The sequence below is a fragment of the Neodiprion fabricii genome, chromosome 1, assembly GCF_021155785.1.
Source record: "Neodiprion fabricii isolate iyNeoFabr1 chromosome 1, iyNeoFabr1.1, whole genome shotgun sequence".
Taxonomy (NCBI): domain Eukaryota; kingdom Metazoa; phylum Arthropoda; class Insecta; order Hymenoptera; family Diprionidae; genus Neodiprion; species Neodiprion fabricii.
In genome coordinates, this window is record NC_060239.1 from 19,510,639 (window position 1) to 19,530,721 (window position 20,083).

The 20,083-nt window shown below is 35.9% G+C and overlaps 1 protein-coding gene across 7 annotated transcripts in view; it reads left to right on the top strand.

Moving 5' to 3' along the window:
* Positions 1-16,306, top strand: part of LOC124176754 (ubiquitin carboxyl-terminal hydrolase 36) — a 45,448-nt gene extending 29,142 nt beyond the window's left edge. For 5 of the 7 annotated variants that reach the window (XM_046558421.1, XM_046558412.1, XM_046558402.1 and 2 more), the window contains 3 exons: positions 5,663-6,621; positions 8,898-9,037; positions 12,013-16,306. In XM_046558421.1, coding sequence (XP_046414377.1) covers positions 5,663-6,621; positions 8,898-9,037; positions 12,013-12,347 — 1,434 coding nt within the window. In that variant the 3' untranslated portion in view covers positions 12,348-16,306. Of the gene's footprint in view, positions 1-5,662; positions 6,622-8,897; positions 9,038-9,478; positions 9,581-12,012 lie in introns of all 7 variants that reach the window. The other 2 variants (XR_006869461.1, XM_046558439.1) reach the window with 2 other exon arrangements.
* The last annotated feature ends 3,777 nt before the right edge of the window (positions 16,307-20,083 follow it).

Genomic DNA, 20,083 nt, shown 5'->3' on the forward strand with positions numbered 1-20,083 from the left:
ATTCCCACAAAACTTTTTCAGCTGAAAACATCGGCGGAAGATTTTGACGGAATTGTTTTAAAAAATCGCCAGATTGTTTGTATTTGATATAAAAAATTGTGATTGGGCTTGAAAGACGCGAAATACATGCAAGTTCATCGTGTGCAGGTTTCAAGAAGAAATATGAATGTTTAAAAAAGTTATGACGAGTTGAAGTGAAAGAAGCATTAAATTTTTTTTTCCTCAAGAATGACTTCTTTAAATATTTTATAAACTTTAAAAATTATCAGTATAGTTTATTTGGAAAAAAGATGCGGAATAAAATTCTCTGGCGAGACTATTTTTTTTAAATTGAGTTTTGAGCAAGTTGAACAAATATTCTACTGGACAATACTTATTCGGCGAAATTTCGTTTCGGCGCTCTCTTTTGTTGCTTGGCGAGCATCGTTTGCTCACTGCTTTGCGTAATATGGGTCAGGTCGTTGGCTGGCACGCTGGCGGTCCCTGTTCAAGTCTCGTCGCTTTTCTTTGTTTTTTTAAAGTATCAATAAAAAGTGATATTTGATAATAAACATATATTTCCGCTGACGTTGGAACAAATTATTACAGGGCAAAAGTTACAATACAAAATTCGATCGTGGAAGTTTTATTCGTGTTTATTTTCGAACTTCAATGAACTTTGCTTTCCGGTATCACTTTTAAAAAGTCCGTGTGTCTGCAAAGGAATAGAATTCACAAAATGTGTCTGGTACGCATGATTTATGACAAATACCTCCACAATTTTGCTCTTCCACTTTCAAATTTCACTATTTATCTAGAATTGAAGTGGGAACACGCTGATATTTTTTTCAAAATCTTAAATTGGTGAGTTGATGAAAAATGCTAATGAAATTTATAAACAAATGAATAATAATTGATTAATGTCAAACGTGAATTTGCAATATACCACTACATAAAGTGACTCAAGATCTTCAAAATCGACCTCTTGCTTTTTTTGCACGGCTAATGGGTTCGATGATACAGTAGTTTGAATGTTCGCACGCCCGACGATTTTTGTGATTTTTTGAAACTTTCAACCGTTCATATCTTCTTAGAAGAAAATTGGAATCATTGGTTATAATTTAGTGTTCGGTTTGACGTGGAATAAGCACTGTACGTGCCACCGTCGTTTTACTGCACTGTTCGGAAATGTGGCATTCTACGCACGCTCCACAGACTTCGAAAAACAAACTTTTCAAGCAGATATGGGAAAAATTTATTTTATATAACGTGAGCATGATTTACGGGTTTATTCATGCGTGTTTTCCGTACACGAAGTACCCGCTTCTATGACGGTAGAGTGAGTGTGCGAAATGCGCATGCGCGGCGTACAGAAAGCTGACATTACGCAATCCTAAACTCAATTTCGTGCATCGTGAAAAAACGCCTTACATAGTCTTGATATGTAAAGAATCGTGTGCAACAAGGTGGCACGGTCTTTTCACTTCGCGTATTTGCAATATTCGTCTTCGGTTGGCATGCGTGCTCACCTACGACTCATATTTCAAACTTACGCTCAGCTCGAAAGGACCCAGTTTGCCTCCTTGTTACGCAATATACTATTGATGATTCAATCGAAAAGCTGAAAGTTTTTCCGCGTAGACCGTAGATTATCAAAGTGAGATGACTATAGGATCGTTATTGAGCTAAGTTTATCTAAACGGTGCATACATCTCATCGTTTAACGTTTAGAGGGCCAATCTGGCTCTTTTAGAAGTCAGCAGATAACTTGGAAACTTTACCGGATGTGTGACTATATACGTAAAGCATACCTCTAAAAAATATGGAATTTACAGGGAAAAATGCTGGCCCTCTAAAGGTTAACGGATAAAACGCCACGTGCATACGGCTGCGAATTGAGTGCGGTTAAAGTATGGAAGATTCTTTGAACGATATAGATTTTTTGATCGATAAAACTAGACTAAACTTGATAAGACAACGTATGTACGTAACAAATATTCGAAGAAAAAAATCACATTCTATTACAGGCATTTTTTTTATTAAGTCGTTCCATCCGCAAAACGACGCGACGTGTGCACTATTTACATAAATTCAGTTTAATAACGATCCCATGGTCATACAACCTTGAAAAACTAGGGTCGCTACGGTAAAATTCTCAGCCTTTCAATGGAATCATAAAAATACTTTTATTCGTCTGCGGAACCGCCAAAAAAACGATTTTTCGGGAAAAAACCCATTCGTTGTTGCTGACGATGTACCCGAAATTGATTGAATATTTGGAAAGATGAGAATTTTTTGCACAGCGAAGGTATCAGGTCAAAAATTCTTCCGAGGACAGGAACGTCTAAAAAAATCTAAAAAGTGGTCAAATCAATCGACAGGTTTTTAATGAACGGTAAAGTCTGATAGCCTCAAAATTGGATGACTTTCATATTTTAGTACACACAATAATGTGTCTAAATTGTAACAAAATCAAATTTTTGGGACCTGATTGTTGAGCGATAATTTGGAGATTGGCCTACGTAAATTAGAAAGGAAAGGTAGTTAACTAATGAGGCGGATAAATTCATTGCAGCAAAATACTCTAATCAAATGCAAGCTAATTTTTACCGCATCACGTGAAAAAATTACATTAGATTGTCTTTCGATTTGTTACAATCTGTACTGTAATATAACGGATAATGAAAAGATGGTTCACATTTAACGTAATTACGATAAAGTTGAAACTTCTAAGTTGATATTGTTTTTAAAAAAATCGATCTCAATCATTATACAGCCTTTGTCAAACCACTTTTTGTTCAGCCTAAGTTATCGGCGCCTCAAGTCATCTCCAAGAAGCTGTTGTGTAACACTTTAAGTTGGCTTACCCTGTATAGAGGTTTTGTCAAAAGTATCGGGACCCCTGAATAACTTTTGAACGGGTGTAGATGAATCTCTACACGTCACTCGTGAAACATCGCCATTTTTAATTTATTCGAAATTTTTTTTAAAAATGAAAGAAGAAATATATGCTTTTCCATATTTTTAATATTAGAATGCAATTTCGAATCTTAAATTTGCACACACGCTTTCCTTCTAGTGGCTATATCTTCAAAACTAATGGATGTAATATGATTTTTTAAATACAATCATTTGGCCGTGTATCACGATGGTTAAATTCTTTGATCTTACTTTTTGCTATCTTATACTAATTATATAATACTAAAATAACTATGGCTATTTATCTACCGATTATACGTTAACCCACCTATTGTCAAAATAGACCTATAATAGGCTCTTTTAAAAAAATTAGATCTCGTCTTATCATGATACGTACCATGGTGTAGGGTTCTCTTTTAAATTGCATTTCTGCAAATATTCAAAGTCATATTTTATACTTCAGCAATTTTTCATGAAAATAGTGCTGCGATGTCTCATATTATTCCTGATTACTCTGAGAATTGTGGAAAGTACCTCCCCCGCGTACATTTTCGTCCCCAAAATCCGTTATGGACGGAAATACTAACACTTGGTAAAAAAAAATCAAATTTTTTAGATAATAATAATAACAGCAATAATACTATCAATAATAATAATAAACACTACCAACACCCGCCATGCCAGATAGGGCATGTCCCCATGAGCTGTTAGGCTTGTGCAAGACAAGAGACAGGATGGATTTAGTGACCATCATTGAGTACGTTTACACAGCGCTGTTATTCCGGTTTTACTATAGCCGACGTAGCAATACCGGTTTCAAAAGTGCGGCATTACACATTTTACATAGTGAAACGTGCGAATGTATTCGTTATGGGTCTATAACCATATAAGATAATGATAATAATGAATTGTACCACCAAAAAGCAAAACCTCGTCGAAATTTGAACAAGATCCATTATTAATAATAATTAAATAAAAGGATTAGCTCGCTTGGCTGACAATTAAAAACTCACCTACCCTTAATGATAGATTTGAGAAAGTCAATGATAAGACTGTTACCGGTACTCACGATCAGTCATATTATTCATTTCTACTTATTTTTGAAACGTAGATTTTTGCGAACATTTGTTTTCATCACAGGACAAATTTCTACTTCAAGATATCTAATAATCACATTAAATATGAAGCATAAATTTTAATATTGGCTGAGCGGCAATTCAAAAAAGAACCCTATACCTTGGTGCAATACTGTTATAACGCGAGAAGATCGAATTCTTTCAAAAATATCATATTCTCCACCCATTTTTAAAATTGACAGGTTCATGTACAATTAATGAACGAATACAGCCACATTTACTTAGAATTTTAAAATCAATAGTCAATGACTTGTAAAATTGGGAGCCTTTCCGATGCCTTCTTGTTCGTTCAATTTTCTTAATTACTTTTGATGATACAGCAGTAGAAGAAGAGTTCGGATACCAAATTTAAAACTAGAAATTATATTCTAATGTCGACAATATGGATACTACATTTTTTCCTCGAACATGTATCTCTTTTTTTCAACCACAAAATGCATCAAGAAAATTTCAGGCAAATTAAAATTGTCGATGGATATTTTACCTGCAAAATGTTTGTTTTTACATGGAATGCTTCATAATTAGAGTAGATGTTACAAACCGAAAGATGGCATTTAACAGTTCCAACTCATTCAAAGTATAATGACACTGAGGGGGGAGACGCTATATATTTAAATAATTTCATTTATTGTCAGAGCACCATTTCAGATTGGATACATCAATCAAGCCACAATTTGGCAAGTGTATTCTGCACAAAAAGATCTTTTGACTAAGCTTTCATTGAGCCCCTGTAGTCATTCAAGATTTTCATTCCACGACTAACATTTGTCCTTGGGGTATGGAGGGAAATTGAAAAAGGCTACAGCCAGGTACCCATTGTAAAAGTAACGCTGCTGGAAACCGATCTTTTGATGGAATTGCTCTCTTGTATTGGCAAAAGATTACTTCGTGCGGAATTTCAGTGACCTGTCTCTATTTTCATCAAGATTATTACGAAAAAGCCTAATTTTCTGTATTTATACAATTCTTTGTGTACTTCACAACAGCCGTTTCAAAAAAAATTTAACTTTTCAAAACACACGAAGCACATGAGGAAATATTTGACACGCTACCGTTAAACAAGAAATCGGATGAAAAACAAATGTATGAGCTTTCTATTCTTTCAAGCTTCAATGTGTTTTGATGGGTCAAATTTTTTTATGGTGATCGATGTGATTTAGACTTGAAAGAACCCCGCAATAATGTCATGGGAATTGGGTTCTAGTGAAATCGTCTGGATTTTTGATATGTTGTAGATTTCAGTATTCATAAACAGAAGTCTCCACGGGTACAACCCAACCTTCCCTTTTCAATTGTGTTGGGTCAATAGTTATCGTGTTCACTATTGAAAAAAAGAAACGAAGCTGCCATAGTTTGGCCTCATTTTGTGCATAAACATTTGGAAACATTCAATATTTCAAAGCTAGTATTGTTGAAAAGTGTAAAAATTAGCGGCAAAACACTCAAATTCATCAGAATTCTGACAAAAGTCATTTTATTAGTATTTCTAAGCAAGAGTTCACATATCCCCTTGAACTACATTTTTTTTTGAATTTCCGTACACTATGAACTAATTTTTAACAACAATTCAATAGCTGTTGAAGTTTTAAAGAATAGAAACACTTATCCCTCCTTATCGTTTCACACAGGTGCGTCCGACGAGTCTGAGCAATGTACTAAGTACAAATGCTTATATAATGATATTTGAAATGGAGTCTCAGTTCCAAACGAAGTTGCAAAATCAACAGCCAGCAAAATTGAACGGATTGGTGCCGACGAGAAATTTACCCCTACTGTCTAATGGTTGTGCAAGCAAAACAGTTAATTTGAAATCGTCGACCTCTTGTATAATTCCACTCAACGGAATAATAAACTCATCTGCAAATTGTCAGGAACCGAAGGACAGAGTGATGATTGGGCCACAATTGCCTCCACAAAAAATTATTGGTCCGCAGCTTCCACTGCAGAAGAGCGCCAATTTCATTGGCCCTCAACTTCCCCAAAAGCTGCTAGATAAATCTCATCCTAGGCTAGTCATGCACCTCAAGAATGGCAAAATTTCAAACGGCAGTAGCTTAGTACCGTATGACGGATCAAGTGAAGAAGACGAAACTGGTACAAACAGTATCAAAAATCTAACGCTTCCAAATAGCAACCTTGTTTCAAAACTAGTAACCTCAACAAAAAATGCTACAAATGCTTCGTACAGGACGGGATCTTTATTAAAAGAGAATTCCCCTAAGTTTGTAGCAAAGTTAAAAGATGTGCAGAAAACTGTTGATGGAAGTGAAAACGCAATTGTAAATACAAATTCGAAGTCAGTCAGCCAAAATATAACATTGCAAGGTAACAAGTACCAGATTAGTACGACAAATAACGGAGTACAAAATTCGTTCAAGTCCCAAATCGTCAAAGGAGAGATGAATGTTAGGCCAGAGATAAATGGAAAAGAGAAGTTACACAATTCTGCAAGAATTAAGACTGATCAAGAGGAACGAGTGCCTACAAAAGCTGGTGCAAGCAGTATTAAGGGTTGGCAGATATCTAAGGATACACCTTCTCCCACAGCATCTACTACACCCAGTGGCTGGTCTGTTACTGACAACAAGTGAGTGCAAATTGCTTACAACTTGACTGATATTTTTTAAATCACACACAGTAAACTGTTACGCAATGTTCACGAATCTCTGTGTTTTATCAGATTGATTCAAACGTCCACAATTTCAATCTCTTAAGCTTTCCCTACATTTACCTTGATTTTCTTTACCTTCAGAAACACTTTAGAGAGCCATCGGATGACATTTACAAATCTGCGTATCTTAACAATCCACAGAATCAACCAATACAATAATTGACAGTTGCTCTTGAAAATCGTCATTGTGTATGAAAAGTGGGAATAAAAAACATTTTTGGCAGACTAACGATCTAGGTTGCAAAAATCCGTTTACGACCTATCACAATTAATTTTTTAAAGCAATTCAGTTTGCAAAATTTGAGTATATTCGTATTTACGGTTGACAAATATGTTTGAAATGATGGAATAACGACAGGGTGTTTATTAGCTTGGAAAACCATTTAACTCCTTGAATTACGATGGATTTTTCTTTCACCGTGAAAACTCTTTGAAACCCAGGAAATTTTCAGATTTTTCCTGGAATATTTCGTATCCCCACTAAGTTTAAAAAAATGGATTTTATTTTCATTTGACCGAAATGAATATATGTTGAATTTCTATTTTTTTTTGTTTTGTTGATAATCTCACGATTATATAAGGATAGAAAAATAGCATACACAAATCTGAAAATCGGTATCCGTACTCTCGAAAAAATGTATAACAACACCCTAACACAGTGTTTACAGTTTACAGGGTATTGTTTACAGTAGGCATGGACCAGTCAATCGTGGCTATTTAGGCCAGTCGAACGCAACAAGACAAAGAAAAATAGATGACTCTGTCAAAATATATATCATTTAATTCTGTGGTAAACATTTGAGATCAGTAGATCGGATAGAGTGGGGACAGTAAATAGTAGATCTCGGTCTGATCAAAAAGGAAAATCACATTGCGCGAAATTTTAAAAATTCACAACAAATAGGAAAGACTCATCGACCACGATCTGATCGGGTATAAAAGTTTCGTTTTCGAAGCAAAAATTTTGGAGAACTTTTCCGTAATTTTCCAAAGGGGCATACTGCCCGAAAATTCAATTTTTGGATTTCAAATTGAGAATTAACTGTGGAGACGAACCCATAGCACCTCTGAAATGTTACCTAGATAGTTAGCTTCCTCGCGAACAATATTACTACCTAGTTTTTGTGAATTATTCAAAACATTATTACCACAAACCGTCATGAATAAAAGTGTGAAAAAAATAAAGAAATATTTTTTCACAGAATGCAAAAAGATAGACAAATTTTAGTCACACCATAAATGTCAACTTTCAAGGTCTTACCAAGTTGGCATGGAAAGCCCCATATGCATAAATTCCGTTGTAAAAATTTAATTACAAATGTTATTGTAAGTGCCCTGAGAATTTTCAAAAAACAGCCTGGAAACTCCTGTAATACTCAGCGAATTTCTAAATGAAGGATTCGCTGGTGCAAAAATTTTTATCTGGCAGCAATTTTTTTTCAAAGCTATACGTATAATATGAGATATGGCAACTTCGCAAAATCTTTTTATATGGCAATGCTGTAGACATATCCAAAAATGGACTTCACAGTCGGGTTCAGTTCTTTTTTTTCCAACGTGTTTATCGTACATGATTAGTTCTAAAAGTCTATGAATTAGAGGATTTCCATACCTCAGTCAACATAATGAAATACGAAAATTCCAGTTAAATCAAAATCTTGGCAACTGATCGTTTACTAATAATTACATATCGAGAATCTAGCGCAATCAATTGTTTGAAGTAGCCATCTATACATGCGATACATAAAAAAAGTTATGCAAAGAAACATGTTCTGAATATGCATAAGGAAAATTTTGTAAAATCATGTTTCCAGAACATCTGAGTGTCTAATTTTATGATACTCGGCAATAACCGGAAATTTTGTTTGCTTTTTTCAGTCGACAAAGAATTTTCAATTTTTTCATCTATGTTATTTGAATTCATTCAGAATCATTTATATCATATAGTAAGCATGTTGTATCATTCTAATTCACCATCATTGGAACAAATAATGCTGGTTGTTGGAAATTTTCTAAAAAGTTTTTCATCTTCTTCTACATTTTGAGTGCGACGGTATGGCCCATTCTTTAAACTGAAACTAAGAAAAAATTTCCAAACTAGGAAATGACAGAGAGTTTCTTTCTCTTCCGTAGTTATGTTTTGTAATTTGCAACGGTGAAGTCTATCAAATTGAAAAAATTGCTTCTTTCAGGGAAGATGCAGTTAAATCAGCGAACTACCATACAGCACCACCAAGTGCCGCAGCACTACGAAACTTTGGCGGAACGAATCGTTCAGACACAGTATCACACCTGCTGAAGATGTCCCACCGAGGTTATGGCAGTTCTTCTGGTCAGTATACCCACAAAAAGGCATCCCTCCCGAATTCTCTACCTATCCTTTTCACATCGAATTCACACCTCAATAGACAAGTCCACTGTAATCAGTCAAGAAGAAGAAAAATGTACCATTTGTACAAAAAAGAAGAGACGTTCATGGTTCAAAACCAAATAAAATCGACTCGAAAATCCATGAGTTCGAATATTCTGAAGTAAAGACGCCATGTGGGCTGGATTCAAATCAAGATCCTTGTAAAAGTCAAGTCCAAGCCCAAATCTACCATTATTGTATCAGCTCATGCAAAAAAATTTTCAACTTCTAATGATCAAAGAAAATTTTTCTCTGGTGTTGGAAAATTTCTTGTCAAGTCCAAATTACGTTATATTCAATTGACTCATTTTTGGGAAAAATGTTAATCGCTGTCTTTACACCGTGAGTTTTCTATGTATTCAGAAACTCTCCGTTCTGTAGCTGGTCGAACATAAGTGTAAACGACATGCGTGAGGCTTGGTTTAGAGAAGATACGGTGCAGTAGGAGCGCCACAGGCAGCTCAGGTACGCGTATCCGCCTGTGTTGGGCCTACTACAGGATGTTGAGTATCCAAAGTCAGCGAAAATTCATAGTACACATTACAAGTGTACTGTGTATGGTAGATAAAGATAAAAGAATTATACAATATAGGAATATTTCATGGTGGTTAAAAAAAAAAAAAAAAAAAATGGAACAATGGAAATTACAACAATGCCATATCTTCAAATCATTTGATTTATAACAAATGAATAATTTAAATTATATTTACATACATTGTGATTCTGTATCTGGAAGCCGAAACCCCAAGTAACGATATTTTGTCATAAACTATGAGTCTGTTTAAGTTGATCCTCTTGAAAGTTTTATTATGTCGATCTTTTTTAAAAATAGAGTACGTCTCATTTTATCCTATTTAGGAAAGTGAGTGCTTTTGCTGATTCACTGATCATGTCCATGGCATTTGAACCTAAAAAAGCAAATATTTTTCACGTATTCCAAAACTCTCATCCTGTTTCATGTGCTTTCTGTCCCATAGCATTTTGTGTCAACTGGCCCACCATACCAGAATCGTATATTGTAGTACAACTGTGGAAAGTAAGCGTTCTCCGACGAGTGTGAAATTTACAGTGAACGCTAAAAACAAGTCCCGCATTGGGAAAAATACAGATGCGAATTTCATGGCATGAGCAGAAGGCAAGTGCTGTAATCGCAGAAGTACTAGCAGCATGATGCAAGGCGAGCACTGTAATCACACAAGTCAGATTTCGCCTATTTGCACGTGTCACATACTATAATTTTTACGACACCTATGCGGAAACTTCAATTTACGAAACACCAAAGCTGCCACTGACAGCGCGTGAGACTGGGGTTGGGTAATCTATGCACAATGACATCGTGCGAAAAATTGATTTGGCAAACGTGTAAAATTGAAATGCTATATTTTACACAGTAGGGTTTTATTTGGCGCATATGCACTTTCGGACAACTCAATTATATGAGCTTTGTTTCAGTGTAAGTTACTCAACCTTGAGTTTAAGTGCTGTCAATGGCAACTTCGGTGCTTCTTAAATCAAACTTTCTTTTGCAGGTGGTACAGAAAGTAGCATGTATTACACATTCAGGTAGTCAATATCTGACTCGTGCAATTGCAGCACTCGCTTTTGGCACATATTGCAAAATTCATACTTGTCGGAAATTGGCCACTTTCCGCACTTGTAAAACAATATACTATTCCACCATTACGTTTTCAAACAATCAATAGTTGAATTATGAGATAATCCTTGTACATAGTAAAAGCACGACTATCATATTATAAAATCCCAGGAATGTTTGGTTCGTTGATAACTTTCACCTTTATTATCAGACAACTCGTAACAATATTTACGATTAATAATTTTGAGGCTAAAAATTTTTAAAAGTTTTATTTCGTTAGAAATACTTCAAGTTTTGAAATGACAAGCAATTCGTTCTGGTAGAAAGGTTCATCTAAAAAATGTTATTGCTGTTTCTAAGAATGACTCAAAAGTATTATGGACGGACCCAGTGGCTTTCAGATACAGATATTTAGCAGCCGATAGCTAGCTTCGGTAATGTCCTTAACAATTTCATCCACCAATTTGTATTGTCGAAATACATTTGTGTTGATATTTCTGAGTTTGTGGTGTTCAATAGTTGATTAGACATGGTATACATATTAATTCAAGGACATGAGTCACCCTCCTCCCTTCAAATTAAAATTACTTAAATTGCATCATGCTTCAATTACCAAACACAATAGCATTCATTATTAGACAGGTCAAGCACGTTATACATTTGAAAAAAAAAAATAAGAATAGGATTAGGAAACAGATTTAAAACCAACTTTAATTTCCGAGTTTTATTCCCACTTTTTTTTTTCATTGTATGACAGACGTTGGTACATTAGAAAAGATTTATTTAGTTAAAATAGATGGAAACAAAATTAGTGAAAATACAAGTAGCAAAACTAGATTTTATGCTATTTTAACAAACTGAGCAACCATCCTAGCTTTAGAATAGATATTACTAACAGTTTTCCATGTATGAAGGAACACTAACGACACTGAAAAGAATAGTTATTGGTCTCCATACTACGAAACATTTAGCATGAAACATTTAATAGTTGCTTATGATACTTAGGGTAGCCGGAATAGTCTACATGAAATCCCTGTTCTTCTAATCTGAGCTTGATCCTAGGTGATTCATGTCTGTAATGAACCACTCCACATGCTGCAAGAATGTAAGCCGGATCTGACTATCCGAAGAAAGATAAACATAAATGTGTGTGCCTAAAAGGATTTAGAGATTCTTTACGAAGAAAAGCTTATAATCCAAATTTCGAATCATCCAATAATGATTTATAAATGTAATATCTATTTAATTTGTCATTCTTATTTTTCCTAAGAAACTTGTTGCTAAAAACAAAAAATGTCCGCAGTGTCAAATTGGAACGGAGGACGAGCGCACCTCGAAAGAGAGATTGGCACAGAACGCCGAGAAGAACGCAAGCGTCATCTGGACTCTGAAGAAGAGGAAATCGACCGAGGTCGCATGAAAAAAGTGAAAGGGCATAGAGAGTACAAGGATAGAGCGAATCCTGGCTACAATCCATTCCAGGAATATCAAATGAGCAAAAGTTGGAATCGATCTAGCGGTTATCATAGAAGAGCTTATTATAATGTGTCTAGTAATAGACCTAGACATGGGAGCAACTACCGACCTCCGCATTACAAATATCATAATCATTCTCGCGATCATTGGCAGCGTAGGTAAAAAGCATGTGAAAATATGCGTACTAGTGCATCGCTACTCTTTCCTTAGTTCTCAGGCACTGTATGAAACGTAAATGATCCGTAAATGTTGGAGTGAACTTTGACAAAATATTGACTTAGCATGGTACAAAGATTTTACAGCGAAATGTTATTCAGTTGTATACAGGTTAAGCGAGTGAATCAGAGCTTAGGCTGAAACTCAGTGTTTGTGAGTCATTGCTTACGGTTTTCAGATTCTATAGACCTTCAACTTGAACTAAATTATCTAGTAATAATTTTAAATATGAAGGGATTTGAACAAAACAGTTAATCGGTTTTATTAATATGCATTGCCAGAATTCTTTACTTTGTTAAATGTTTCTCAACACGTTGTACAGTAGAGATTGACTGGATATCATTCTCTTCAATATTTTATTTCATCTGTTTTACCATTTCTCATAGATTATTTTATTATATAACAATATTTCAAGGAACTCTGTACCTGTACTTAAAGTTCAGTAATTTCATGTTGAAACTTTAAAATGCGCAGAAGCATTTTTCTTGAAATACGAAATAGGGAACATGTAAGTGGATAATATTGTGTTTCGTTTTAAGGAAATAACTTGCAATATGTTGGATGAATTTTCCAAGTGGTATGGTACATACTAGAATGACTAGATAAACGGGTTTCAATGACAAGAGAATAGCGCGAGGGATCTCTGATAGGGCGATAATAAATATGAATAGTGAGCAGAAGGTCCCAGGCTAAAATCAATTCTGCTTCATGATAACCCTTGGTGAACTTACATTATATATTTATACATCCAACAGTTTCAAAAGTCTCTTGAAGAGTGCAAGTATATCCAATAAGTCTTGTAATATCAGCGTTTTCCTTTTCCCATCGAATAACATTGTTTACCTATTTAGGATAATTGGGAAAATATTGCATATATATAAAATAACGTCTGTGAATCTGAAAATATAACTCAGCCAACTAAAATCGCTCAGGAAACATATAGCCATTGGTATAGTTATTATTATCATTAATGATATTATGATATTGTGAAAGATCAGTGTCGAAACAAGTTTACTAAACCAAGTGCATGGCATATCATTGATTTCTTTTTATACTTTTTGAATAAGTGCAAATATTTTGCTCTCCTACCCTTCCCCCACTGTTTTTATAAAGATTCACTCCTTTTTCTGAGCCTTAGTGTTATGAGACTTGATTCAGTTTATTATATGTATAGTTACACCATTGATAGCAAAATGTAAATATAAATATGCAAGCATTCTTGTGGGCTTTGTTCACGCTTGAAACGTAGTTTTTTCCATTCCTTTATGTTTGAATTGCGATAAACGCACTTGGAATATTTCAATTCATATTGTACATATTTAATTAAAGTGTCTAATAATTTGTACAAAAGAATCGAATAGGAATGTATAGAGACAGAATCGTGTATTGCAGATTAGATCGGATTGAAATTGCATTACAATTCAAACGTAAAAAATTGAAAGAAACCGAACCCGTTAACCCATTTGCAAATCAATTGAACGACAAATTCGAATTGATTTTCACATCATTTGATTACTTTTTTTTGAATCTTGATGATGAATCTGTTTTGGTGTTGTCATTCTTTTACTTCTGCTTTGTTTGCATATGTCCTGTCGGCATATGTCCAAGTGCGACATTTCAGATTCCAATTGTGTGAAAGTTCATAAAACTTCTAAATTAACCTTCCAGCTTGAATATCCGGCTCAGCCCATATTATAGACACGATGAAAGTTAGAAACATCTGTTACCGAAATTACAGGTTTTTTTTATACATCAACAAGCATAATACTTTATCAACCTTTGCCCTCGCATTGGATAATTTATAAAGTATATTACAGATTTTCGTAGAGATATTCAACAGAATTAGAGGGAAATCGTCAGATTTTACTAAGTAATTACATGCTAATAATTACAACTTTTCAAACTACATTCTTAATTTGGTGTTGACTAAAGTGAATTGGATATTGCTGTATTGTATAATGTGTAAAATTGCGCAGTGTTCGACTCTTCCTCATTGAATTGTACATAATACAGCTTTTCGCCAAGAGCTATCGCTAGGGAGAAGATATTGAATTTTATTTCTTCGTTTGCAAGTGGTTCACAAAACTGTTGTGAGTAATTAAACTATAGATTATAAATTGTTTCATTATCCTTGATGAACATCGTTTTCTGGAAATTTGTAAAAGGTGCTCAGACAGAAGACAAAAGTGCTCTTACAATATGCTGTTTGCCGCTAGTCTTCAACCCGACTGGCAATAAGATTAAAGTCAGTGAATTAGTTGATTAGGAAACTACGAATTCAAGAAAAAATAATTCTCAGGTAAACCAGATGACGTACGTACATTTATATGCACAAATTCATAAATAATTATTGGCAATTGACTAGGAGCTGAGATTAGCTCTAGCTAATCAATTATTCAAGTTTGACGAGATCGATTTTCATATTCGAGATTTTATTATATCCTCGCCACAGAAGAAACAGTATGATCCAAAACGTTTTCAATGTCGAAAAGTCTGATATTTTCTATTATGGAATCTGTTTCAGGCTAAGTTCTTCGAGGTGTAAAAAAAAGTTATTTTCTGGCGAAAAAACTTTGTTTTCTGAAGTTCCCCAACTTTTGTCTTAAACTTGACATTTTCATCTGAAAACTCTTAGTTTTTTACACGAATAACTCATATTTGTCGAATATGCTGAAAATGGGATCATAGCGAGCGACAAATTATTTCATAGTGAGTAAAATTTTTTCGATTCCAGCGAAACATTTTTACTGTATTTATATTTCTAGCAGCATACTTTCATCTTATCTACATTTTTATTAATATATTTCACTATAAAATCAAAGCTGTGCAATTAATCGATTGATTGAAAAAACAATTAGTGGAAATCATCGGTTAATTGCACAGCCCTAATTTTTAGTGCAATATATTTCTACTAATGTAAATATGATGAAGATATTTTGCTACAAATGTAAGAACGGTGAAAATGTTTTGACGAAACTTGAAATTTCTATGCCTCACAAAATAAATTATTACTCTGTGCTTTTCATGTGAAAAACTGGTTGCTCTCATATAAAAATGCCGCAGTTGAGGAAAAAAAAGTTGGGGAATATTGGGGATAAAAATTTTTCGGTGAAAAAACATGTTTTTTTACGGTTCGTAAAGACCTAGAGCAATTTTCATAATCAAGAAGATCAGACTTTTCTACATGGAAAACATGTTTTACTCCTATCATTTTTTCCGCGACAAGAATTGGAACGCTTCAAAATGAAAAAATAGATCAGCATGTTTCTCTCAAACCGTAAGAGCTAGAGAAGTATAACTTTCGAGATTTATGCCTTTCAGCACATATTAAAAGATATCAAAATTATACAAAAATGTTCACCGTTGATAATTGGTGGATGTGCCCATAACTTGGCCTTCCATACCAAATAACGTGAAGATTTCGTGACCCTTGAGTTTTCTTAAAAATGTGGAGGGATTCAGAGAGGGTCAGAGAAATTTGACCATGCGTGGTTGCATGTTTATACATATTTTTATTTAGCGACGTTTCGACGGCACCAAATAACCCGGCTTTTAATCTTGACCATTTTGTATTTTTTTTTCTACAAAAAGATAATCTGTATGCATATATTTACGAATGTGATTATAAAAAACTTTTGATCTACGTTTGTTTCAAAATCGTTCTAGCTATACCATAAACGAAATAATAGTACTGATGTATTGAAATAATACTGATTTAATTTTTGACAAATCTGTCGCAAAAATAAGAATCGGACACGACTTTCTTCTATTTCTTCAGAGATATTAAAAAAAATTTCCCCATAATTTCACCATAATGAGTTAGACATACTGTGACGTGGATTTTTCCCGCTCCTCGGTCACTCGGAGAAAATGACCGAGAACTTACCACGTGCACAATAATTTGGCGTCCACGATGTACCCTGAATCTAAAAACAATATCGCGAAGTTTTGTTGGGCGCCTGGCGTGATTGGCACGCCTCAGAGTGGTCCGAAAGCCCGAATTCTTGGCCAAAACCCCCAAAACCGGAAGTTATCATCCGAGGTAAAGCTTCACATATTTGTCAATAGATAGCATTAGAGCTTTGAAATCCAAAAGGGCAGATGTTTATATTCATTCTATGGCCTGTGGTAAACCCTCGAAAGTGACCATCAGGGTATGGACACTCAACAGTTTTTGAGGCAAATTATTCGTCGGTGTGGACTGGGCTATAGCCAACATAATAACAGTTTTCACTAACAAAATTATAGGAATTTCATATTTTTTCCCACAATAGTTGGTACATGTTGATTACGACGACCTATGTTGATACTTACAAACAATAATCAAACCTCCTTCAAACAGTTTATCATTAACATTAACTTCATACAAGCCAATTATCAAATCTCCAGAGGACGCCTCGATATGTCAGTGATACCACTTAAACTTAATATATGGGAATTTTACATCTTATTGTTGTGGTATGGCCCTGGTCCACTGCGCTTGAATAAGGAGTGGAGGGGAGGTCTAAGTGTCCATACCCTGGTGACCATTGTCGAGACTCGCGCGGGACTGTGGTGTGTGCACGCTTTCGAGCGCGCGAAAAAAAAGGCTGTAGTTTTTTCAATTTTCATTAAAATCGAGTCAACCAAAATGGATATTATTCCTCAAGGTAAGTGAATTACATAAATTTTGTGAATGAACCAAGTTTCGGAATTTATGGCGATGATATTAATGATGCAATACGAGTGCTGCAAAATAACCTATTTCATTGAATTGCATTACTATCTGTAGAGAATTAGTTATGATCCCCAGAGATCCTGCGGAGATCTCAACGATTCCTAGTGTGAAAAAGTATAGAGAATGTGAAACCGTTGGCATCGCCTGCTCGTTTTTGCTCCATTGGTCAAAAATACGCATTCTTTGAAGCAGTGTTTTGTCGACTCGGTCGGAGCCTCGTGGCCCGCCTCGTGGGACTAGTGTAGCGGGGCGACGCAGACAACGTCATTCATCAAAACGACGTCAATGATGAGAATTCAGATAGCGATTAGTATGTATCTTTAAAAATTATGTTATTTTGTTTTATAAGAAAAAAATCTGTATGAATTAAAGAAATTAATTTACAAAATAACACTTTTAACAAAGTTGTACTATTTTTCACGAAATATTCCCGCCATTTTCGGTCCACCATTTTTAATTTCGCATTTTTACATTCGTTTTCGGAATCGGCGACCCCAAAAACATTACTAATATGAATTTCAGCGAATTGGTATCATTTTTCGCGAAAAACATTCGCCATTTAACGTCCGCCATTTTGAATTTTGCATTTTTGTTTTTTTTTTTCGGAATCAGCGACCCAAAAAACATTCGTACTATGAATTTCTAAAAATTTGTACCATTTTTTGTAAAAAATATCCGCCGTTTCGGGCGCGCCATTTTGAATTTCGCATTTTTGCATTCATTTTCGAAACCAGCAAGCCAAAAAACTATAGATATAGTAATACTAGCAATTTTCACTGAGAAATATTTGAGTTATTAGTTTTGACCAGGAATTCGGGCTTTTGGACCACTGTGCGCCTCCTGCGCGGTCGGACTACCGAACAGACGGCGTCCTCAATCTCACCCGAGATCTCACCCGACTCGGAGCTTCAACGCTACCGCGAGCTGTCCTAACTCTAAACGTGACAACATTACTTAACCTAAAGCTTATTTCCTACTTATTTCAACTAAACAAATCCGCAAACGCCACTAAACTTCAGACGCCACCAAAACTCAATATTCGAACTTCTTGTCTCAACCGCTGCTCAACGCAACGGCAATTTTGACTATACATCACCTCAACTCGACTAAACACTATCTTACATAAACGGCAACTTAACTAAGCGCAAGCACCACTAAATGTAACTTCAACTAAACACAAGCTCAAGGTAACACAACTCAATTAACATTATCTTAACTCAACGGGTATGGAACTAAGCGCAAGCGCAACTAAACGTAACCTAAACTATACGCTATCGCAACACATCCGAAATCAAATCTTCTCAAAATCGTCCAAAACGTTATCCGCTAATCCGAGCACTCAGATTCGGCACTTCCCGACCTACTCGAGAGGCGACACTGAAAAACTCGATAACGCGGCTCTACCTGGTACAGCGGAATTCGGCTATACTGAATTTCAAAAACGAGAGACTCAACTAAACCCCGTGACTCTATTCAACTTTCTCAGGAACTCAAACTTTACTCTACTCTAACACGCGTACTCAGGCTACGGCCATCAAGCAAAAGAATTTCGAGTACTTTTCTACAACGCAAATCCAAAACGGCTATCCGTTACTCGACAAGCCTTATCGTAATTATGCTCGAAATTCAATCGCAGGGATAGAAGCAGCGTTTACCTTCTATATCCTTGCAACCGCTTTCCATTCCCCTCCCGATTTTTGGGCGACTCCATTACTTCGCGAAACTCCCCAAAACATGACTTCTTATCACGACCGCCAGAAATAGAGTGGTTTCAATAACCTACGACCTGCCGCAACACGGATCTCGATACGCCATCCCATACGTGACGTCATACCCACAAGAATACGCAATAATCGATCCGTCATCGATTTCGTCGATTGCGCAACTCGACGCGCACCTTGAATAGCATCGCTGCGCAGAACTTAACGCTAGATCACAATCTCGTCCTCCGCGCAGCTCCATGACGTCTTGGTGGTGAGCGTGGTGCTCCCTCGTCGCTAGTCGGTCCGTCGCAAGTTCGCTAGTCAATTGTTGGCGGGACGAAGGGGGAGAGGCTGCGGCGCGGCGCGCTGGCCACCAGCGGGAATCGCGTCCACCTTGGCTTTCCGCGATGCGGGGATCTGCGTTGGCTCCCTTTCCGCAGCCTCGACATCCTTCCTTCGCAATTGTCGCTAGTCCGCCACTCCGCAATTTCCTCGAATTCGGTGCCGACTTCTGCCTGATGCCGGTGTAACTCGAAAAATAAACAAAAGAAAAAAACCTCAAATATCTTACGCTATTCGCTAAGGTGTCCCCTCTCGTAGTTTCGGATGCGTGACTCTAGTCCTGGCGCTCTTTTGCAAAGACTTCGCGAATCAATTTCGAAAATTCCTAAATTTTGGTTCCACCCAGGGTTCAAGGAACCCCTTGTAACGGGCATCAAAAATGCCAAGTTGCAATACATATTTGTTTATGACTTATGATTATTTAATTTTGAGGAATTCTCAATATAATTAAATTGACCCTAAAAAATTGCAGAACTAATTCTATTGAAATTATCCAAATAAAGAAATTAAAACCCTCTGTTGCAAAAGAAAAGAAAAGTTCCACTGTAAATTTGATGTTAAAACCAACATCCCACATGATACAATTTGTGTAAATTTTCTCCATTTCGCATCTGAGTTTCAATGCTATGAATACTGTGCGCATCCGAAAAAAATCGGAATTGTTCAGGGTCATAGCCTGAGTGATTTGGTATGGAATGCCTCAAATACATGTGCACAGAGAGGATCTGTTTTAGCGGGTATCTTACAGTTAATGAACTTGGCGCGATCGGCGACCATCGATCTTAATACAAGGTGCGACAGTGGTTGAGACGTCTGCTCTAAGAAATTCTCATAGCGAATTTGGGTTGCTGGATTTTTACCATTTCAACTTGGCATTTTTTCATTCGAGAGATAGTTAGAATCCAAAAAGACAAGACACG